Raw genomic sequence first — 24,992 nt, 5'->3', positions numbered from 1 at the left:
TGACGATATGTGGACGTTTTGTTCTACAACATAAGTTATACACTTTCAGACCTCAAAAATTTATTTTGTAATTTACGTTTACAAAATGTCCATGTTTCGTCAAGTTATGTTCAACACAGACCTTAATTCACTTAACTTCAAAAACCCCATTATAAAAACTCACAAGGGATCCCATGGTGAATTCTCTTCTGGGTTTTTGGACTACAATCTGAACAGCTCTATAAAGAACAGAAAGGGTATTTTAAAAAACATTATTCAATAACAAATGGGTTGTGTGGATCTCGTCTTTGGACACACATTACACGGAAAGAGTGCAACCAAAATTTTACTCTAAACAACACGCAGTGAAAAGATGAGCTCTGTGGTCGATTAAACATTCTAAAAACTCTGTTAGGTTGGATTGCAATCTAGTTAGCATATCAGTTGCCTTGTTTACATGGGCACTCTGCCAAATCACTGATAAAACTAGAGCAGTTCCTCTTGGGTTCCTGCCACCGACCCTTCCCCTTGCGGGTCACTGCTTTACGCATTACAGACTCACGGAAAATCTGTTTATCCTGATTACAACCAGTCGTCAGTCTTATTTATCAACAAGCACGATCTTCCAGAATAATGTGGAGATGCGGCACAACTGGCATCCAAGTATACAGATCTCACTAAGTTGCATAAGTCGATGTGTCGTGAGTTGAATGAGTTAAGTGGGGTCAATGAAGTTCATCCAGCTGGCAACACAAACACCTTTGTCCCACACACTGGAGTGCAGAAACAGCAGTTATATGAATTAATGGCATATGAGGGCACTGGGGCTGGAGGGTTCAATTGCTCTTATTTAATTCTCTGAGCTTTTAATATGAGTATGGAAGGAACGTGTGGAGATCTATAAGGATATCCTGTAGCAATTATGCTGGTTTTGTAACTGATGACTAACTATTAAAGCATTTCCACAATGAAAGATGCACTACAAGATGACGAGAAACAGCAAATCACATTTAAAAAGTGGAGTAAAGTCCTATTTATACTTCTGCATGGATATAGGCTACGCATAGTAGCGGACGCGGTGGCTTGCCATTATAGTTCAGCGTTGGTTTGTCTGCATCGTCCTGCGAGTATAAGTGCTAAGTGCTAGTAGTATATTGAGAGAAAATGCCTTCATTTCTAAAATAACTAAACATATCATAAATAAACAAAGGTAAATGCAATTTGTGGATTGAAAAGTATTTATTAAAGGATAGTTCACCCAAAAAAAATTATTTTCTCATTATTCACTTACCTTGATTCGATCCCAGATGTGTATGACTGTCTTTCTTCAGCAGAACACATTTGAAGATTTTTAGAAGATAGAGCTCTGTCAGGTCCTTATAATGGATGTGCATGGGTGCAATCACTTTGATGGTCATAAAGTCAAATTTAGACAGCAATAAAGTAATCCATGCGATTCCAGTCAATCAATGAATGTATTCTGAAGTGAATCGATAGGTTTATGTAAGAAACAATCGATCATTAAAACGTTTTTAACTTTAAATCTGGGCTTCCATCCAATGTGACTTTTGGACCATCAAAGTGCTGGCACCCATGCACTTTTCATGTACCAAAGCAAAATGGGTTTCATTTTTGAGCTTAGTAAATATTTATCACTCCTATCATGTCGCTTCTGAGGATATAGATTTAACCACAGGAGTCATATGGATTACATTTATGATGCCTTTATACGCTTTTTGGACCTTCAAAGTTATGGTCACCATTCATTTGCACTGAAAGGACAAACAGAGCTGAGATATTATACTAAACATATTTGTTTGTGTTCAGCAGAGTAAATGATGAGAGAATTTTTATTTTTGGGTGAATCATCCCTTTAAAAATTCTTTGAAATGTTTCCATACCATCATGAATTTCAAATGCCAAGCTTGTGATCTTCTGTGTGATAACCATCATGGGCCTTGAGAGAGAAAGAAAGAGGAAATGTTTGCGAGAGAGATATAGACTTGTGTTTCATACATCAAATATTGATATCTTCAGTGGAGGGTGGCCAATGGATAATAATGCTGATATATTAATAACAATTCAATTTAATGGTAGCAGAAGACACACACGTAAAATTGCTGAAATTAAACACTTATTTCACGAAATATTTACTGACAATTACAACAAAAACATTGAAAACAGAAAATGTTCATTATTAGAATATTTATTAAATATTGTTTGAATATATCTTAGTTAGCTGCTTCAATGCCTCCTGCCTAAATAGGCAGCTGCCATCTATGGCAACATACTAACTGAAATGAGGCTTCAAAAGAGATTGAATTGAAACTAGAGCTGCTAAAATGTGTTAACACATGTGATTAAGAATTATTACTTTTTTTTAAACTCATTAGTTTTTCTTATCGTTAATAAAGTATAAACCAGCATAAACACTGGTGGAACCCGGAGTCATTACACTGATGGACACACCAAAAACACAACAGCAAAGGGAAAAGCCTAACACCAAAATGCAGAATGAGACGTTGTCTGCACCGCTTCTCATGTGGAGTTCAAAGCAGTGTTTGACGCGAATCATGAACGCAGCATCACAATTGCCGTAGCAAAGCGGGTAGGCACAGTCTGCCGGGTGATTAATATTGTGGAGGATGAGAGTTTAAGAGATTTAATGCCCATTGCAATGAAAATGCAACCTATGTGTGGGCTAGCTCTTTCAATTAGTTAAACTTTCACTTAGACTTTGAGAAATTATATGACTTAAATTGGTGCTATTTTAGTGCATTTCTATCTTTATACTGTGGAAGGCTTTGTTTGGAAAATGTTAATAAAGCATTTTTTGTTATTGTTTTTTGTCACATTATTTTGTTTTCTTTCCTAAATAAGGAAATAAATGCATTTTGACAAGAAAAGATATATATATATATATATATATATATATATATATATATATATATATATATATATATGTATGTGTGTGTGTGTGTATATGTATATATATATATATATATATGTGTGTGTATATATATATATATATATATATACATACACACATATATATATATATATATATATATATATATACACACACACACACACACACACACACACACACACACACACGAGTCAAATTTCGGCACTTTTAAAAGTTGTGATTAATCGCAATTAACTGAACGATTATGCGATTAATTGCTATTCAAAACTTTAATCCACAGACAAGACTATTTGAAATTCTACACACAGACAGCAACTGCATGTGCCATTCAAATAACATTTCTCAAAAGCAGCACACGGGAGATTCAATTCGCAATGGTTTTAACACTATACTCGGAGCAAAAACATAATTAAATGACCATAAATGAGCATAAACATAAATATACATAGCACGCACGTTTTTGGGGAAAATAGATAGCTTTATATTATTTTAATATATTTTATTGATACTTTTTATTATTGAATAAATAGATAATAAGTATATTTATAATACAATTTTCTTCCTCTTCGTCTGCCATATTGGATTTATCTTTCATCGAGCTCATCACAGTGCATTCTTGATTTGCTTTCCCTAAGAATTTGGCCAAAATTAGGTTTCATACAATATTTACTCAAAATTATATACCAAAAATTATTAAATATTAACATTTATTATTAGACTATTGTTAGATTTTGAAACCACACCACACAACTTCACAGTTCAATATGATTTGTCTGAAACCACATACATATAATATAAAAAAACAAATTATGCATGAAAAACCACACAAGTAATTGTCAGCATTTTGAGCGAGTTTGCTTCATACATTGTCAGATTGTTCATATTGTTCATGATATGATGCATTAAGCACTGCTGAAGTTTACATAAAAACACTTTACCCTCCATGAAAACTGATTCCTTGTCAAATTAGACTGATATCTTAGTTTAACCCGATATATCTTATTTGTGATCAGATTTCAATAGCTATGGCCAGTTGTGGCATCCACCATTAACATTAGTGCAACAGCAGCAATAACGCCCACTAGCACCATACAGTATAGAAAATAGCGGCATCAAGCAACAAAGTTGCTTGTGGTGTAAATGGGGCTTGAATCGGGCCAAACGAGGATACCGATTATTTTGTAATGGCTAAATATCAGCCTGGATACTTTGTAATTCCCAAAATGTAATGAAAAAAGAATGGACCATATCAATAAATGAATTCTAGAGTACGAGTGTGTATTCACATGAGTACACTGTTAGCGCTGAGAACCAGTGAAAGCCTTTTATTCTCCTGTACTTCATATATAAAGACAATATATCTCTTGAGTCTCACATTGAATCTATAGAATCTACAGGTAAGTCAAGAAAATAGCCTCCAGATCTTATCAGCCCTTCTTCTCCATCATTTATTATTAATACAGCTGCACTGACCATCTCCACAGAGCATCCCTAGGGTTGAGCTCATGGTGCAGCTCTTTTCTCCATCATCAAAACTGCTTGAAGGTTGAGCTGCTAATCTGATAAGCTTTGATCTTGGGGATAAAACTGACACAGATATAGTATTCTTGCTCAAGGCTTCGGTTAACATGTATCTTTTATTGGTGGGGAACTGGAGATTCGCTGGACTGCAGCATAAAGCTGAATGGTAAGCATATGTAGACCTGAAAAAAGTTACTAAAAAACTGAACATGTATATCTCTTTCTGCTTAATTTATGGGTGGTGAGGTATTAACGGACACTTATATATAGGGCTTTATGAGACATCTTATGACATAATGAAAGAAATGGCAACTTACTCCAATGAACAACAACTTACCCAGTGAAGTCAGCTGAGTACATGCCATAGTCAAACACATAGACTCTGGTGATTTGGCAGAAACTGAGGTATCCCAGTGTAACCACAAAGCAGTATCTATGAAGAGGAAGGAAAAAAAGAGTGCCAAACTTGAGTATCATGGTTCTAGAGTAAACAACATACCCAAAGTAAGATTCCAGAGGGATTCTAAGTCATGAATCATGCCAGCTAGCGGCGAGGTGAATCATAATGCTATACACTTTGCAGCATTAAAAAGTATTTAAAAATCATGGAAAAAAAAGACAAAAGTACAAGACTTTAACGACAATTCACGGGGGAAAAATCAACAATCCTATAAAGCATTGTGGAAAAATAAACCATTCATTATAAGTTATATTGATAAAATAAAGTACATTTATTTCAGTTCTAATGTATTTCAAATTTAGTGAAAAATATTAATATACAGTTTATAGTTTGAGAGTGTAGGGAGATTACGTCATTCATAGAGCATTATGGAAGTGGATGGTCACTACATAGCTCTTTTGCCGTTTGCTGCTATTCTCTGATTGATGAATCCCTCTTTGAATCTCATGGGTAGTGTTGTGAACAACCCCAATTGCAAAAAAGTTGAGACAGTATGAAAAATGTTAATAAAAACAAAAAGGAGTGATTTGTAAATTATATTCACTCTTTGCTATATTGAAAGCACCACAACTACACATCATATGATGTTTTACCTTGTGAATTTCATTGTCTTTTTTATGAACAGCAATTTCAAATCAGATGATTGCAACACGCTTCAAAAAAAATGTAGACAGGGAAATTGAAGAATAATAACAATTTGATAAGTTGAAGTAACAAGGCGATGTGAAACAGGAGATGTTAAACAGGTGAGGCAATCATGTCATAGTTTATAAGAAGCCTCCAAAAACCCACTAATCCTTCAAGAGCAAGGATCATTCGAGACTTTTGCCAAAAGATGATTCAGCAAATAATCCAGCACTTTGAGAACAATGTTCCCCAAAGACAAATTGGAAGGATTTCGGCCATTTCACCCTCTACAGTGCACAAAATGATTAAAAGATTCAAGGAATCTGGACAAATCTCGGATCATAAAAGGCAAGACGAAAACCATTTCTGAATCCCTCAGACATCACTGTCTTAAAAAACATAATTCCTCTGTAATGGATATCATGAACATGGGCGTGAGATAACTTTAGTAAACCTTTGTTTGTCAACACCACTCGCCACTGCATCCACAGATGCAAGTGAAGTCTTTACTATGCAAAGCAGAAGCCAGACATCAACACTGTCCAGAAGCACTGCTGACTTCTCTGGGCTTGTTCTCATCTCAGATGGAAAGTAGAACAGCGTAACCGTGTTTTTTGGTCTGATGAATCCACATTTCAAATAGTTCTTGAAAAACACAGCCGTCATGTTCTCTAAAAGGGCCATCCAAGCTGTTATCAGCCTCAGGTCCAAAAGAAAGTGTCTGTATGGGCTAGGGGTGTGTCAGAGCTAGAGCCCTGCATGGGCCAAAAACTCCAGCCCTAGCCCGGCCCTGGCCCGTAGTGTTGAAGCCCTAGCCCGACCCCAGCCCGAAAACAAATGCAATTATTCAGCCCGAGCCCGACGCCAATATTAAACTCTCTGATGCGCGCTCTCTCTGACGCCAATATTTAAGCTCTCTGACGCGCGCTCTCTCTGACGCCAATATTTAAGCTCTCTGACGCGCGCTCTCTCTGACGCCAATATTTAAGCTCTCTGACGCGTGCTCTCTCTAATACAATTCAATTCAATTCAAATGAGCTTTATTGACACATGCATGACACATACACAATACATTGTATTGCCAAAGCATTTATATGAGCATGAAAAATAACAGAGTAGAACAAATTCTGTATTGAACAAGTGTGTCATTTTTTTTTTTATAAATAAATAAAATAAAATAATTAACAGTGTATATAGGCCTACTTTCAGTGGTGTTTGTGTGTGTGTGTGTGTGTGTGTGTGTGTGTGTGTGTGTGTGTGTAAATCTTAATGCACGCTCTCTCTAATACACGCAGACACACATACTAATAGGTAAAGTTATTATAGGCCTCAAATATAAAGTTACAGTGCCACCGGCAATCATGCCCACAAATATTGTTACCGACTATCCATTACAGAAAAGTATAAGCATGCAGTAGATAATAGCCAAGCTATGTGATCCAGCAGCAAATACGTAAATAAAGAAGTGCGGCCTACCTTTCTTTGATGTGAAGAAACTTTACAGAAACTGGAGAACAATGTTTCAAAGAACTCTTCGCCAACTGTCTAACGTGAAAAATAAATAATAAATTGCTGAACTGTGCAAAGGCTGAACTGTCACTGTTTATTGGCGGTGTTGTGAAGAAAAAGAATCGCATCCAATGTTGAAGGCTTCAGAGCTGTTCTCCTCTCCTCCAGCGTCCTCCCTGCTGTGCTGAAAACGCATATGTAGCCTACATGCATATAGGCTATGTATAATATTTATAATATTAATTATAGTATTATAATATATTATATTATTTATAATTATAGGCTATATATTACTTGTATTATTTTAGTGCACGATTATGGGCACAATGAAAGGAGAGAAGTTAAAGGAGCCAGAGTCCGACCCGAGCCCTATCTATTAAAAAATAAATTGGCTCGGGACCCGACGGGCTTGCAGACCTCTAGTCAGAGCCCATGGCATGGTATCTCGCACATCTGTGAGAACACAATTAATGCAGACAGACATGTACAAATTTTGGAGCAGTATATACTGCCATCCAGGACCATCTTTTCCTGGGACATCCTAGAAGTTTCAGCAGGACATCTTCAAACCACATACTGCCCGGATTACAAGTGCATGGCTGTGTGAGCAGAGAGTGCGGGTGCTAGATTGGAGACCATCTCCAGTTGAGAATGTGTGGTGCATTATGAAGCGTATAATATGGCAACAAAGACCCCGTACAATTGTGTAGCTGCATAATGAATGGGGGGATATTCCACTTTTTAATCTTAACAAACTTGTGTCTTCAGTGCCTAAATGCTTAAGCATTATTAGAACAAATGGTGATGTTTCACAGTGGAAAACATTCGACTATCCCAACTTTTTTGTAGTGTGCTGCAATTATCTGATTTGAAATGACTGTACATTAAAATAATCATAAAAAACAAAAAACAAGGAAATTCAAAAGGAAATTCATCATATGATGTGTAGTTGTAGTGCTATCAATATAGTAAGGAGTGAATATAATTTACAAATCACTCCTTATTTGTTTCTGTCCCAACTTTTTCAGAACTGGTGTTGTAGTTCTTCACCATAATTACAATATTAAACACTTTTTTAACCAAAATAAAGTTGAAATAACATGGATTGAGGGCCGAGGTTATTAAAATTGAAGTATTTGCCAAGAATTTGTCTGTCTCTAATGATTTCTAAGTTATCATTAACATAAATTATTTTTAATCTATTTAAAGGGATAGTTCACGCAAAAAAATTAATTCTCTAATAATTTACTCACCCTCATGCCATCCCAGATGTGTAAGACTTTCTTTATTCTGCAGAACACAAATTAACATTTTTAGAAGAATATTTCAGCTCTGTAGGTCTATACAATGCAAGTGAATGGTTGCCAGAACTTTGAAGGTCCATAAAGCACAAAAGCAGCATAGAAGTAATACATAAGGCTCTAGTGGTTAAATCCATATCTTCAGAAGCAATATTATAGGTTTGGGTGAGAAACAGATACAAATTTAAGTCCCTTTTTTACCCTAAATTCTCCTCCTTGACCAGTAGGTGGCGATATGCATGAAGAATGCGAATCGCCAAAAATAAAAGAAGAATTTGAAAGTGAAAGTGAATATTTATAGCAACAAAGGACTTAGTTTCTTACCCACACAATCACATCACTTCAGAAGACATTGATTAAAACACTGGAGATGTGTGTATTACTTTTATGGTGCCTTTATATGCTTTTTGGACCTTCAAAATTCTAGCCACCATTCACTTGCGTTGTGAGGGCCTACAGAGCTGAGATTTTCTTCTAGAAACCTTCTAAATTAAGTCATACACATCTGGGATAGCATAAGGGTGAGTAAATTATGAGAGAATTTTTTTTGGGGGGGGGAACTATCCCTTTAATCAAATCTGAGTAAATGAATGGGATTTTTACTTCTGGAATTCGACTCTTGTTTTCTATTGTAACATCTCCTTCTCAAATAGTTATTACTTTGGACTACCAAAATTCTGTCATTTTCACAAAATAGTAAGCAATATACAGAATACACTGTACAGTAAACAGTACGCTGGCATTCCATTCTCAACATAACCACTGGCAAAGCAGCAAATTCACTACATCAAAATAACCAAACATCCACTTTCATACAATTTAAATGAACTTTCAAGTGGAATTAAATGAAAGCAAAGAGAAAACTAGTTGAAATTCAAATCTATGGCTTCAGTATTTCGAAATTCTGAAGATTTTCGTTGAATGGATCTTTTTTTCCATACAACGAAAGTGAACCGTGACTAAGGCTTTTGTGTTCCATCGAAGAAAGGAAGACATACAGTTCTGGAAAAACATTAGGGTAAGTAAATTAAGACCTAGATTCCTTACTAGGCATCAGTGGGCAAATTCTTGGCATTCAAGTCTCTGTCTTTGCCTCTGACAAAGCTGGTTTTACATCCTTATAGTCACACTCACAATATTTATAGGCCGTGCCAGCTCAGCTTTAACACTAAGGTCCTTTATCAAAGCTCTGAGCAGCACTGTGTGTACTATCAAAGACCTTCTTCTGATAAGTGGTTTCTGCAGGAAGATTGTGCAGAGGTTGTTGCCTGGTTGCACAGAGAACACAATATGATGGTACAGTTACAGGGCTGGATTGTGGCATGTCAATCATTTCACTTAAAGAAATAGTTTAACCAAAATGAAAATTCTGTAAACATTTACTCACTCATGTTGCTCAAATCTCACATGACTTTCTTTCTTACATGAAATACAAAAGAAAAAATTTTCTTTCGTCTGGGGAGAGAGGAATTGGTAAGTGTTTTCACTGGAGATGAATTGCTGGAGGAAGTCTTCCGTTCCCTAGACAGCATCCACCAGGGACAACACCAGGCCCTCATGAATCTTTAGAGAGAGCAGCAACAGCATTTGGAGGTACTCCTTCAGCTCCAGAAAGAGGACTGGCAGGTGCTGCAGAACTTAGTACCCCAGGAGGGGCAGCCCCAGCAGCAGCGCATCCCCACGTGTTGCTCACTAGAATGGGGCCTCAAGATGATCCGGAGGCATACCTTGAGCTCTTCGGGAACAGTAGAACAGTGAGTGGTGCACCTTTTGCCACTGCTGACTGGGAAGAGCATAGATCACAGCACAACAGCTTCCATTCGCCAATCTCCTGGACTACTCGGTGCTGAAAAAATCCATCTTGTAATAGGTCGGCCGCAGCCCAGAAGAACACCGCCAGCGCTTCCGCTCCCTGATGCTGAGTGAGGTTGGCTACCTGTTTGCCTTTGCCCAGCTTCTCCGTGATGCCTGCCAGCAGTGTTTGCCGGTTAAGGAAGACAGCGACACCGATGATGTAATCAACTTGGTGGTGCTGAAGCAATTTTTCTCCCGGTTGCCGAACAATACAGGCCTTGATCCAGATCCCCGACACCCCACAGACTGCCTACAACCAAGTAGGGATGTAACTGATACACGCGAGTAATAAGGGGGGAACATACAAAGCCTTGGTGGATTCAGGTTGTAATCAAACCTCCATTCATCAATGCTTGGTTCAAACTGGGGCATTGGAGGTGAATAATTGAGTGATGTGTGTACACAGGGATATTCATGATTATTCTGTAGTGATGGTCACAGTAATTTTCCAGGGACACCAGCATATTATTGAGGTGGTGGATAGTCCTCGCCTCACCCATCCGCTAATTTTGGGAACTAATTGGCTGGCTTTTCGATCATTATTAAAAGGATTGTGTGTGGATAGGTCCTGTGAGAAAGTGAATTGTTGAGGGATGTGCAAAGTGCTGGCCGGTACAGGCATGGGGCCAGAAGGTTTTGACGCTGAATTTTTCAGATCTTATGCTACAGAACTGGCTCCAATTTTATTAGAAGTTTAAACAGAATCATTAAAGAATGGAAAGCTTCCGCCAACCATGACAAAAGCCCGGATCAGTCTGATTCTTAAAAAAGACAATTATCCAAGTGAGTGTAAGAGTTACCGTCCAAATTCCCTGATCCAGCTAGACGTAAAAATATTGTCAATAATTCTGGCTAACCAATTAAATAAAGTTATGACATCTTACATTTACATTTATGCATTTGGCAGACGCTTTTATCCAAAGCGACTTACAGTGCACTTATTACAGGGACAATCCCCCCGGAGCAACCTGGAGTTAAGTGCCTTGCTCAAGGACACAATGGTGGTGGCTGGGGGGATCGAACCAGCAACCTTCTGATTAACAGTTATGTGCTTTAGCCCACTATGCCCACCACCACTCATCTCTTGACATCTCTTATACATATAGATCCAGTTGGTTTTATTCGGGGCCGTAGCTCTTTTGATAACATAAGGCATATCATCATTATCATGTGGGCAGTGGCGTATGATCAGACTCTGATCGCTGCCATCTCACTTGATGCCAAAAAGGATAAAGTACAATGGGATTATTATTTTTTTGATTTTGAAAATATACAGGTTCTGGAATACTTTTATTGGATGGATTAAGTTACTTTATAGACATCTGGTAGAGGCGGAACAAACAAATTGATTAATTTCAGATTATTTTACCCTGGATTGGGGCACCCGGCAGGGTTGCCCTTTTTCCCCATTATTGTTCTGTCTTGCCATGGAACCATTAGCAGCCGCGATAAGAAAGGAGGATGATTTTCTAGGGGTGGTGGCGGGTGGTATGGCTCATAAGCTTCTACTTTACGCAGATTATATTTTATTATTCATCTCTGACCCTTCTAGATCAATGCTGCATAGACTGATTGATAAAGGTGGGGTAAGCCTACTCAAGATTTTGTTTTATTATTATGCATTCAGTCTCAGACATTTGGCTTATTGGTCGCTTCCACCTGAAAGAGCCCCTCCCTGGTTTTGTATTGAACAGTATCACATTTACACTGAGTGTTTAATTCGGACAGTTATTTAACCGTTGCCTCAAGTTTATGGCTTAACCCCAAATGATGTATTAATAAGTCCCCTTTCTGCTGCTCCAAGTGGATTGTGAGGGGTTTACTAGACTCTGTGACCTTTATGAGAGTGGAGCGTTTAGATCCTTTGAAAATCTAGTTCAACCTTTTGGTTCTCCTAGATCTCAGTTCTTTAGATATTTACAGCTGGACCACCTGCTCTGTACTATTTTGGGAGTAGCATACACCCGCCTAAAACTGATTACTGCTTTTGGAAAAGGTCATGAGGCATCAGTGTATTACTCCCTGCTATTTCAGTGTCTGGGGGATGGGGCATCAACTTCTCTCAAGAGATTATGGGAGAAAGATTTAAACTTGGTATTGAAGGAGGGAGTGTGGACAAGGATTCTAAAAAACATCAAGTTTACATCTAGGGATGCAAGGGTGCATCTGATGCAATTAAAGATTTTACATTGATTTTATTGGACCCCCTCTAGATTGTATAGGCTTGGTCTTAAAAGACACACCCACCTGCCAATCAGATAATGGAGACATAGCCCATGTCTTTTGGGGGTGCGTTAAGATCAAAGATATTTGGTTGATGGTTCATAGTCTTGTGTGTGATATATTGTTTTCTCGGCTTCTATTTTGCCCCAGACTCTGTATTTTAGGTGATGGGGCTTTTAGAAGACTAGGGAAATGTACTTTTACATAAAAGTACATAAACGTTTATGGAGAAATGGGGCGGATACCTGACGTTGCTGGAAGAGTAATTATTATTATTTTTTATCTTTTTATTTTTGTGTGTGTCTATGCTCATCTGCATATACTCATATGAGACCACAGAGATGTTTGTTGAGGGTCAGGGCGGGGTGGTTGTGGGGATTAAATGTTGATTCCATATATATGTTCTGTTTTGCTCTTGTATATATGTTTTGTAGGAATCAATACAAAAAATTATTACAATTTAATTACAAACGATTAGATAGCCACATGGTATATATTGTTGGATAGGTCCCAATTAGTAAAATGCAATGAGTAAATTTGCTTTACTCAGGAGGCCAAACTGCAGTGAGTATTAGTGTATGAAATTCCTACAGACACACATAAATGTAAGAAACGGAGTGTCTTTTTGTCATGCTTTTCCTCATTACTTCCTGAAACATACATATAACATGATGACAATGACACATTGTAACTTACAGAAGACTATCTCGATTCAAATGAGCCCAAACACAACATATGATTAGTAGATCTTGAAATATTCCTCAAAGTACATGGAAAGACGATGCACAAAAGGGCGCTCAACATAAATTGTGTGTGTGTGTGTGTCTACACATGTCCGAGGACTTTGTGTGTGCTAACACACACACACATTTGTGCTCATCTAAAGGATTGGAATGCTCCTGAATACTTAATATTTCTGTACTTTGTAGTCTACAATGGCTGGTCAGTTTAGACCAGGAACACCACAGGTGTAACAAAGTGAAATAAAACCACTACACTTTTATGAAAAGGATCTAAAACAAATTTGTGTGTTCAGATGCCCTGTGTGAATTAATCCATGGAATTTTATTCCAACTAGATTAAATAAACTACAGATTTCAGAGAAAAAATAATTAATAAAAGTGAATTAGTCAGTTTTGATGGGAACGCAAAAATAGGGTTAAGGTTCATTTACAAACATTAATAGTGAAAAACTAATGTTAAGGAAAAAACACTGTAATACATATTTTGGAGTATTTTTTTATTTATTTTTTAATTACAAGGGGATCATCATATTTGGGGGCCCTAGACATAGACAAGTTTGAACCCTTGTTTTACACAATGCAAAACATTCTTCCCAGTCCACCAAAGGCAATAAAACACAATAGTGTATTGAAATTGTGTAGAAAATAATAGGTGCCTCCTGCCTGGATCCACCATCATGAGTGAATTTTCAAATTGAATATACATGCATGCTTTTTCCCTTAGGTTGTGAACTACACCGGTACATGGAGGCTGGTCAATCAAATCAGAGTCCATTTACTCCTAGATGTCTTAAAAGGTACAGAAGCAAAAGCAGCCGGTTTAATTTTCCTGTACAAAATGGTCACGTATAACATAATTATGACTGTTTTTGGTGCAAGAAACCTTTAATAAGATAAGTGGATAGAGGAAAAAATGTAATACTAGGATACCGGCCCTTTATTAAAAACCTAAAACCTGCAGTACATTAGCCAGGATGTTAACACCAGAGATGTGTTATATGACAAAAAGCAAGGTGAGAATAACATATAATCCCGCTGAGCTTCCTTAGTGAGATAATCACGGAAACAAGACAACCACAGCAACAAACCAGAAACAAAAAAAAGGGAGCAGTCCCCAGTCACTGCATTGAAAGCACAGTGCTACAACAATGACTTATTCCCTTTCACATAAATCACAAGTTAAACTGCAGATTATCAGTTCATAGACAGTTACTTTTCATCCCGTTCCTCACACCATGCTATCTTATCACATCAAAACACTTACTATAGTGAATGACATGTAAGACGATACATTTCAATGTTAGCATTACGTAACCAACTACATTTATAAGCTTGTTTGCGCATAATCACATCGCACAGTATAGTTCAGCTGCACTCACAATGCAAAAGACCGGGGTACAAGTCCCAAAGAGCATGCGAGTTGACACGTGAGCCAAAAGTGTCATGACAACACAAAATGGCGTGGTTGCTTTAGCAATTATATTTTATGTCACATTTGCTTTTTATGACACTATCGGTTAGGTTTAGGTTTATGATTTAGGGTAGGGAGGTCAGTTTAATTGATTTAAAACTTGTTCGCCACAGTCTAATTTGTTGCATGAGATCAGGCTCGGATTTGTTAAAATGCCTAACCCCAAGTATGAGCAATAATAAAGATGTAGATTGTGGGGGACCAAATATGAAAGTGTTTGAATCGCTAAAATGGAAAAAAAAACATTTCACTGACCACAAATCAGGACATCGGGGGGGAATATGTTAGATTTATGACTGCAAAAATAGGCATGTGAAAATTCAAATGTCACTGGAATGCATAAACTCTGATATCTTGCCTTTCAAGTGGCATACAGTGTCCTATAAATACACATTTGCACTGTTCACCTCCAATATGACAGAGAATTACGGCAGTGACCTATAATGAGGCAGCTCTTTTTTAAACCTTCTCCTGATAGGTTCTATTTTAACATGGCAATAACCACCGCACACAGTATCAAGCTGATAATTTATAAAGGTGAGACACAGAGGCGAGTCGTTATCAGCGCTCAGTAGATGGGGTCTCAGTCTGCGCCATAAAACCCTTTTCTCACATGCCTGAGTGGAAACATATTAAAAGCAATATATCATGTGATAAAAGTGTCATTTTTAATGAAACGAGGGACAATAACATCAGAGTGCAATAAACAACTAATAATATTGGAGGATGGCTGATATTATGAGAGCGGCACTCATTCTGCGTGCACGTTTATACACAGTACGTGTGCGCTCTTGCGCAGTCTGTCAATCAAACATGCATGCTCGTGGGGCCTGGGTAGCTCAATGAGTAAAGACGCTGACTACCAAACCTGGAGTCAAAGTTCGAATCCAGGGCGTGCTGTGTGACTCCAGCCTGGTCTCCTAGGCAACTAAAGTGGCCCGGTTGCTAGTGATGGTAGAGTCACATGGGGTAATCTCATCATGGTCACCATAATGTGGTTCTCGCTCTCGGTGGGGCACGTGGTAAGTTGTGCATGGATGACGCAGATAATAGCGTGGGCCTCCACAAGCGCTATGTCTCTGCGGAAACACGCTCAACTATGTGATAAGATGCGTGGATTGACTGTCTCAGATGTGCAGGCAACGGAGATTCGTCCTCCGCCACACGGATTGAGGCAAGTCACTACACTACCATGAGGACTTAGAGGACTACATATGTATGACTTTCATTGGGCATTCCAAATTGGGGAGAAAAACTGTTATACTCTTATGTTTAAAATAATTACTAAAAGTGATAGTTCACCCAAAAATGAAAATTCACCCATAATTTCAGATGTGTATGACTTTTTCTTCTTCTGAACACAAATGAAAAGAATAATTCAGCTCTATAGGACCATACAATGCAAGTGAATGGTGACCAAAACTTTGAAGCTCCAAAAATCACATAAAGGAATCAAAAGTAATCCACACAACTCCATATCTTCAGAAGCGACATGATAGGTGTGTGTGAGAAATGGATCAATATTTACGGTTTTAATATTTATCAACAGATTTTTACTATAAAACACAATTTTTCATTCACATGTTTAGTTTTCACATCTGAAAGTGAAGATTTATAGTAAAAAAAAATCCAAGGACTTAAATATTGATCTGTATATTTGTATATTCATCCACTGAGTGGAGATATTTTTTCAAAATAATAATAATTTGTCTTTAGCAGAAAATATAAAGTTATGCACATCTGGGATGGCATGAGGGTAAGTAAATTATGAAAGAATTTTCATTTTTAGGTGAACTATCCCATTAACTATCATTCCAACAGTCTTACTATAATAATGTTAACTTGTGTGTGTATATATATACACACACACACACACACACACACACACACACACACACACACACACACACACACACACACACACACACACACACACACACACACACGTTGTGTTTCCATGTTTTATGGGGACTTTCTATAGACATAATGGTTTTTATACTGTACAAACTTTATATTCTATCCCCTAAACCTAACCCTACCCCTAAACCTAACCCTCACAGAAAACCTTCTGCATTTTTACATTTTCAAAAAACATAATTTAGTATGATTTATAAGCTGTTTTCCTCATGGGGACTGACAAAATGTCCCCACAAGGTCAAAAATTTCGGGTTTTACTATCCTTATGGGGACATTTGGTCCCCACAAAGTGATAAATACACGCTCACACATACACACCCCCACACACACACACCAGTTAGTTCCGGTCCTCGAATCTGTTTGGACAAGAGACGTTCCATGAACACTGATGGTCTGACACCATCAGCACTCAGATGCTTCACTGTGTGTATCACTCCGCTTGTGTTCGTGCTGTTCTAAACTAAAGTGTAAGAGCAGTGCAGATGTGTTAAGAGCTAATGTAGGCTATGTGTCTCTTTTTACATAAATTTTTTTTTTTACATGACATATTACATTACATAGCCAGCAGGTGGTGGTATAAGATCATTTTTGTGTGTAATATGAGCCAGCTGGTTACGCAAAGTAAATCCGTTAGTCATTGTTTACATAGAACAGCGCTCTGTGATCGCTCGTATTACTACTACACTACTGAAGCTATGAAATATTTTAAATGGCTTTAAACGAACAACTTCAGCATTACGGCTCATTGCAGCTGAGAGACACAACAGACAGATTAATTACACAAACTCAAGGCGCTTACCTCTTACCGGAGTTTCCACATTGGATACATACTGTTTAAAATGGCAGAGGACAGTACGGTTTCTATAGTGATAGGCTCTTGCGCACCGGCTATCGCGAAATAGGGAGAAATACCCCCGCTTGGATGGCTATTTTACCACTGAGAAAGCGGACCTCCTCTCTGCTTGGGTGTGGTAACAGCCCTCTCACACGCACACACATCCTTGTTTATCCAATAACTTGTTCGAAACAGCACAAGCCATGATAATATTTCTGAAGTGACATTGAATTACTAACGGAGGCTTAGACGCATCATTTGTTTTGAACCAGCAGTTCTGCGGCCTCAAACCTGCGGTGCTGATGTAGGGCCATATCACACTTTTGCTTGTGTGATATTGCTTAAATATATATATATACATATAAAACGGTCAAAGACATCTGTCCAGTACATGTTAATATACAAAAATAATAAAAAAATAGTCTTAATAATTGTTAAAACAAAGTGACACCTAGGACATACATAGACAACTATTGTTACATTTAGAGTATAGACTGCTCCTAACACAAATAAAAATAATTCCAATTGAGGATGTCCTGGACGTCCCTAAAGGGAGATTGTCATATTTATGTAACTTTTTTAGACTAATTTAAATTTCCCTTCATCCTTTGGTCTCTCTTTCATCTCCTTTGAGTAGTGGAGCATGTCATCACTCTATTACAGAGACATCTCCTGGAGTTTCAAAAGGGCTGTTTCTTCACACTGCATCCTTAATGCAGTCTCTCTGCTCACTGCTGGGACAGGAACAGACTACATCTCTTATCATCCCTACAGGACTCCTGCACAAGTTCTTTTCATCAAATGTCTTCCACAGTTCCACATTAAAATGAGGTGCTTTTCCCTTTTCTTAGACTAAATTAAAAAACAAGAAACAGCCTTGATCCATTGGATAAGAGCTCAATCAATCTGTTTCATAATGACTGCAAGTGTAGATAACTGTGTGATCTGGCATGTTATCTCATTCCCTATTTTCCAGTGTCTCATCACCATATATGTGAAGACCCATTCCTTCATTTAACTACATGTATGCATTTGGCAGACGCTTTTATCCAAAGGGACTTACAGAGCCCTTATTACAGGGACAATCCCCCCAGAGCAACCTGGAGTTAAGGGCCTTGCTCAAGGACACAATGGTGGTGGCTGGGGGGATCGAACCAGCGACCTTCTGATTAACGGTTATGTGCTTTAGCCCACTACACCACCAACACTGCATTCCTGCATTCTCTCGCAAGAAGTTTGCATTTCCTCGCAATAAGTTTTGCGTTCGTTCGGAATACATTTTGCGTTACAATACTTTGCGTTCCCTCACAATACCTTTTGTGTTACAATAGTTTGCGTTCCCTCGCAATACATATTGTGTTCCATTACTTTGCATTTCCTCGCAATAAATTTTGCGTTTGTTCGGAATAGTTTGCATTCCCTTGCAATCATTTTTGCGTTCCCTCGCAATACATTTTGTGTTCCAATAGTTTGCGTTCCCTCGCAATACATATTGTGTTCCATTACTTTGCATTTCCTCGCAATAAATTTTGCGTTTGTTCAGAATAGTTTGCATTCCCTTGCAATCATTTTTGCGTTCCCTCACAATACATTTTGTGTTCCAATAGTTTGCATTCCCTTGAAAGAATTTTGGCATTCCCTCACAATAGTTTGCGTTCCCTCGCAAGAATTTTGGCATTCCCTGGCAGTAGTTTGTGTTCTTTCAAAACAAGTTTTGCATTCGTTCGGAATACTTTGCATTCCCTCACAATTCGTTTGTCATTCCCTTGCAATAGTTTGTGTTCCCTCACAATAAGTTTTGCGTTCCCTCGATATAAGTTTTGCGTTCCCTCGATATAAGTTTTGCGTTCCCTCGATATAAGTTTTGCGTTCCCTCGATATAAGTTTTGCGTTCCCTCCCAATAAGTTTTGCGTTCCCTCCCAATAGTTTGTGTTCACTCGCAAGAAGTTTTGTGTTCCCTCGCAATAGTTTGCATTCCCTCGCAATTCATTTTGAATTCCCTCGCAAAAGTTTGCGTTCCCTCGCAATAAGTTTGCGTTCTCTCGCAATAAGTTTTGCATTCCTTCGCAATAAGTTTTGTGTTCCCTAACAATACATTTTGTGTTCCCTTGCAATTGTTTGTGTTCTCTAGCAATAATTTTTGCTTTCCCTAGCAATACATTTTATGTTGCCTCACAACAGTTTGCATTCTCTCACAATAAGTTTTGTTCCCTCGCAAGACGATTTGTGTTCCCTCGGAAGGAATTTTATGTTCCCTTGTAGTAGTTTGCATTCCCTCGCAAGATGTTTCGTGTTCCCTCGCAGTAGTTTGAATTATCTCGCAATACGTTTTGCATTTGTTCTGAATAGTTTGCATTCCCTCGCAAGACGTTATGTGTTCCCTCGCAGTAGTTTGCATTTCCTCGCAATCCGTTTTGCATTCGTTCGGAATAGTTTGCATTCCCTTACAAGACGTTTTGTGTTCCCTCGCAGTAGTTTGCCTTTCCTCGCAATCCGTTTTGCATTCGTTTGGAATAGTTTGCATTCCCTTGCAAGACATTTTGTGTCCCCTCGCAGTAGTTTGCATTCATTCAGAATAGTTAGCATTCCCTCGCAATATGTTTTGCATTCGTTAGGAATAGTTTGCATTCCCTCGCAATACGTTTTGTGTTCCCTCTCAATAGATTGCTTGCACTCGCAATATGTTTTTCGTTTCCTTCACAACAGTTTGCATTCTTTTGCAATAAGTTTTTCCTCACAATAAGTTTTGCGTGTCCTTGCAATAAATTTACCATGGTTTTACTACAGTGACCATATTTTAACCATTATATTCATGGTGAAACCATTGTGATAATACAGCAAAACAAAAACTATGGTAATAAAAATCATAATTTTGTGGCTATTATGGTTTTACTATAGAAATACCATAGTTTAATTATAGTTACTGTAATAATATCATGGCTTTACATACTATATACTATTTTCCTATGAAAAGTTTTTTATTTATTTTTTTGTTGCAGAAACCGTGGTTTTAATAAAGTATACTGTATCCATATAATAACCGTGGTTTTACAATGGATTAGCCCTGGTAATCTTATGGTTTTACCATGGTATTTGTAGTAAAACCATCATAACAACAAAATTATTATTTTTATCATCATAGTTTTCATTGTACTATATTATTATTACTATGGTTTTACAAGGTTAAAATATGGTTACTGTATTAAAACCATGGTAAATTTATTGCGGGGGAATGCAAAAATATTGTCAGAGCATGCAAAACTTATTGCAAAGGAACGCAAAACTATTTCAGGAAAAACACTACTGCCCTGTCCTCTGTTCCGTAGTGACTACTGTTCTAGATGGAGGAATTTTTGGTTATGTGTTACCAACTACAGCACAGAAGTAGTTTTATTTTACATGTAATTACAGAAAATGTAAAGCACTGTTTACTTAATTTGAACCTATTGCTGATAATTTGTTTATTTATTCATTTTATTAGGCCTGCTGTTCACTTGTCTTAATATATAATTACTTAAAACGTTTAAAAGGAAGCAAATTTGCTGGACTGGTGGTGGCGTAGTGGGCTAAAGCACATAACTGTTAATCAGAAGGTCACTGGTTCAATCCCCACAGCTGCCACCATTGTGTCCTTGACAAGGCACTTAACTCCAGGTAGCTCTGGGAGGATCGTCCTTGTAATAAGGGCTCTGTAAGTCGCTTTGGATAAAAGCATCTGCCAAATGCATAAATGTAAAATGTAAATGTAATATAATAGATTAATTATATTAATTAATTATATTTATATTATAATATAATAATCAAAATATTTTAATTTTAATAGAAATATTTATATAAATATTTAATTTCTTAAATTGAAAGCAAGAAGTTTGTTCAACTTACAGAACATTCCTTTATGCACTATACATGTTCTGCATTCTTAACACATGCAGATAAAATATCTTGTATGATAATTATCAGTTATGCAAACATCTGGGGATCAACAGTCAACTTGTCATCATGATATGTTCGATCAGTAGAAGGTCATAAATCTTTCTGACAGGACTTCTGGCAAGATATTCTGGTGTACGTGCCAAGGTCTGGTGACATAGGACTGATGACTCTTCAGCAATCTAAATCTCTCAAAAGAAAATGCTGCAATCAGTGCGATAACATTTTCCATTTAAAGATATTCCTACTTGAAATATCCAGCTTCCGACTTTATACCACTCTGTTGACCATTACTCACCAGATGACGCATAAAGAAACAAATTAGGTGTATATTTATTAACAGAAAGAATTTACCATATTTTACACACTTGTCTTTACTGCTGTTTTATTACCATGTAAATGTAAGAACTTTTAAAGCATTTTATGCATTTTAGGTGCTTAAAAGGTTTTGCAATTAACTGTGTACATCTTCCTGGGTGCCGCCATGTTCGTGTGATGCCATACGTCCACATCTTAGCAAAGACAGAGTGTAAAATTGCCTTAAATTGATTTGGGAATTTAAGTGGTATTCAAGAAGGAAAATATAAAAAGTTGCATTCGAACCCCGGCCATCCATGCAACAATACCAATATATGTCCTCTACCTTCAGGTCACTGAATGCTCTCTGACATCCAATTTGCATTTTTTCAAAGATTTGTCTGTTTGCACTAGACTACTGGGTTGCAAATAGCCATGCTGTGTGGCCAGTGCTATTTAAAACCAGTGCAAATAGTCACTCCGTTTCTAATAGTATCCTTTGCTGTTGACATGAACTAGGCCTCAGTTTGCATTAGTGTGGTTTCAATAGTAATCAGTATTGGGCAACACTGATTATTTTATAGCAGCCCAGAGCAGGATAGAACACCACTTGGTCCAGTCCAGTCACTCATCCAGCAACATAATGGGCGCTCACTTGTTCCCACTGCACTTTTTACTCATACGAATTACATGGATTGGTGCGAGTAGTATGGATTAATCTTCCACAAGCCAATCATAGGTGTTTAAATAAATTCTGCCATGCACAGTCAAAACATATTGACATTTTGTCAAAATTGAGTTTGAACAGAAATTGGGTCTGTTTGACTATGATTATCCTGTGACAGATGGATTTGGTTCTACTATATAGCTCAATAGTAGCTACAACATCCACACTTATACTTAGTAATTTTGAAGCAATTTTTCTCAGTTTCAGTGTAGGGCAGAATAACTCTGCATATTGCCACCTATATTAAAACCTCATGAAACTGGATGGCAGTAGCTTGACACTGCAAAGAACACTGAAACATGTCACTGTGTCATTGTGCATTTGAGGTTTGATTTGACATGTTGTTGTTCCTGTTGTTGGTAGCAGGACTTATTTGATGTTACAACTGATGTAGGTGTTTACAGAGGTTTGTACTCACTTGTGCATGTGTTCCACTCCTGTGAAAAGCATTATGCCGTAGGCAAGACCACTCTGAACAAGAAAGTGTAAGGCATACCTAAAATGAAGCACAGGGGAGAAGAGGATACCAGTGAGGAATAGTCTAATGTCATATCTTTTTGCAACACAAACTGACTCTGGGCTGTTGATATAAAATGTCATGTTACTGTTTAAAAGAAAGCCCAATCACTTTTATCTTATACGTTTCAACATTATATACTGTAAATTGAGGCAACCTGCAATTGTTACAGTGAGGATTATTACCATTATTTAATAAGGACATATGTGACACATTTGATCTTAGGCCTTCTCTCTTTACATTATGTTCACTGAATGACACATGACTTCCTGTGTGGGTTAGAAATGGGTGTGTTGACCTATGCACAGAGAAATGCATGGAGACTGCTCCAAATCATTAGATGTGTTTGAGTGTCAGATTACCTATGACTCCAACTGACAATATATTCATTCATACACTTGCAATCACAGTGTGACAACCTTTTTAGGAAAACAACTTGGTGTGGTTATTAACAAAACAACTGGTGTGGTTATTGATCAACTCTGGGGCATTTTTGGACTGCCGCCTGCCATTTTTAAACACAAATTCAAAAGCTCACAATTTACACATACTGTGGACTAATTTCTCAGAATGCCATTTTCTCAGGTTGGTGCGGTTTTGGTGGAAAGAGGTCAAATATTTATATATAGATGTCATAAAACCCAGTCCATGGTAATTAATTTATCTCTGAACATAATTTTGTATCTTTTTAGATATAATTTTATATACACTGGTGGCCAAATGTTTGGAATAATGTACAAGTTTTGCTGTTTCGGAAGGAAATTGGTACTTTAATTCACCAAAGTGGCATTAAGCTGATTAAACTTATGAAGTATGGTCAGGACATTACTGGTGTAAAAAAAACAGCACCATCGCTATTTGAAAAGATCAAATCTAGGCAGGCTCCATTTCCAGCAGCCATCACTCCAACAACTTATCATGATGAGTAATCATGATAAGTTGGTATTTTGGTACTAGAAAATCACTTGCCATTAAATAAAACACAGTTGAAAGATATTTGGTTCATTAAATGAAGCTTAACATTGTCTTTGTGTTTGTTTTTGAGTTGCCACAGTATGCAATAGACCGGCATGTCTTAGGGTCAATATTAGGTCAAAAATGGCAAAAAAGAAACTCGCTTTCTCTAGAAACTCATCAGTCAATCATTGTTTTGAGGAACGAAGGCTTATACAATGCTTGAAATTGCCAAAAAAACTGAAGATTTCATACAGGTGTACACTACGGTCTTCAAAGACAAAGGACAACTGGCTCTAACAATGACAGAAAGAGATGTGGAAGACCAGATGGTCAACTAAACAAGAGGATAAGTACATCAGAGTCTCTAGTTTGAGAAATAGATGCCTCACATGTCCTCAGCTGACAGCTTCATTGAATTCTACTCGCTCAACACCAGTTTCATGTACAACAGTAAAGAGAAGACTCAAGGGTTTAGACCTTATGGGAAAAATTGCAAAGAAAAAGCCACTTTTGAAACAGAAAAACAAAAAGAAAAAGGTTAGAGTGGGCAAAGAAACACAGACATTGGAAAAGAGTGTTGTGGATCTTAACCCGATTGAGATTTTGTGGGATCAGCTACAGACTGTAAGGTGCGTGAGAAGTGCCCAACAAGACAGCCACATCTATGTCAAGTGCTACAGTAAGTGTGGTGTGAAATGTCACCCGAGTATCTGGACAAACTGACAGCTGAAATCTAATCTTTTTATGATATCTTAAAAGGTTTATTTTTTCACCACTATTGGTAGATTGGAAAAAGCAAGAACAGCACATTTCCTATGTGTACTCGCTGCATGTAAACAGGTTAAACAACTAATGTATACATATTAACTAAATTGATCAATTTAGATAGATCAATATATCAAATTATTAATAACACACATTGAAAATAATTTTCCGTTACATTATAATATTGCAATACACGAGTAAGTAAATAACATGTATTCAATATGTAATAACTGTATTTCTGGGGGGACCAGTTTACACTTGTTATCGTTAGTCCTAAAGTGTAATTGTGTTGACATGCAATGTGTATAATAAAGACACTGTAGTATTATAAGCTACTGGACATCAAATCTTCATTTGAAAATGTTGTACAAAAACAATGAATAACTGCCATTTCTTTTTTAACATTTCATAACAGTAACCGTAATTCTC

General features: G+C 37.4%; 1 protein-coding gene across 1 annotated transcript in view; it reads right to left on the bottom strand.

Annotated features, from left to right (window-relative positions):
* The window catches only part of mboat2a (membrane bound O-acyltransferase domain containing 2a), an 88,488-nt gene that overhangs the window by 24,320 nt on the left and 39,176 nt on the right, over nt 1-24,992 (bottom strand). The window contains exons 3-5 of the mRNA XM_052145765.1: nt 22,743-22,820; nt 4,767-4,862; nt 1,881-1,936 (exon numbers count right to left, since the gene is read on the bottom strand). Of these exons, the coding sequence (XP_052001725.1) occupies nt 1,881-1,936; nt 4,767-4,862; nt 22,743-22,820 (230 nt within the window). The remainder of the gene's footprint in view (nt 1-1,880; nt 1,937-4,766; nt 4,863-22,742; nt 22,821-24,992) is intronic.

The sequence above is a fragment of the Xyrauchen texanus genome, chromosome 16 (genome assembly GCF_025860055.1).
Source record: "Xyrauchen texanus isolate HMW12.3.18 chromosome 16, RBS_HiC_50CHRs, whole genome shotgun sequence".
NCBI lineage: Eukaryota > Metazoa > Chordata > Actinopteri > Cypriniformes > Catostomidae > Xyrauchen > Xyrauchen texanus.
The sequence above is the reverse complement of the archived record's forward strand: the minus strand, read 5'-3'. Positions and strand labels throughout refer to the sequence as shown.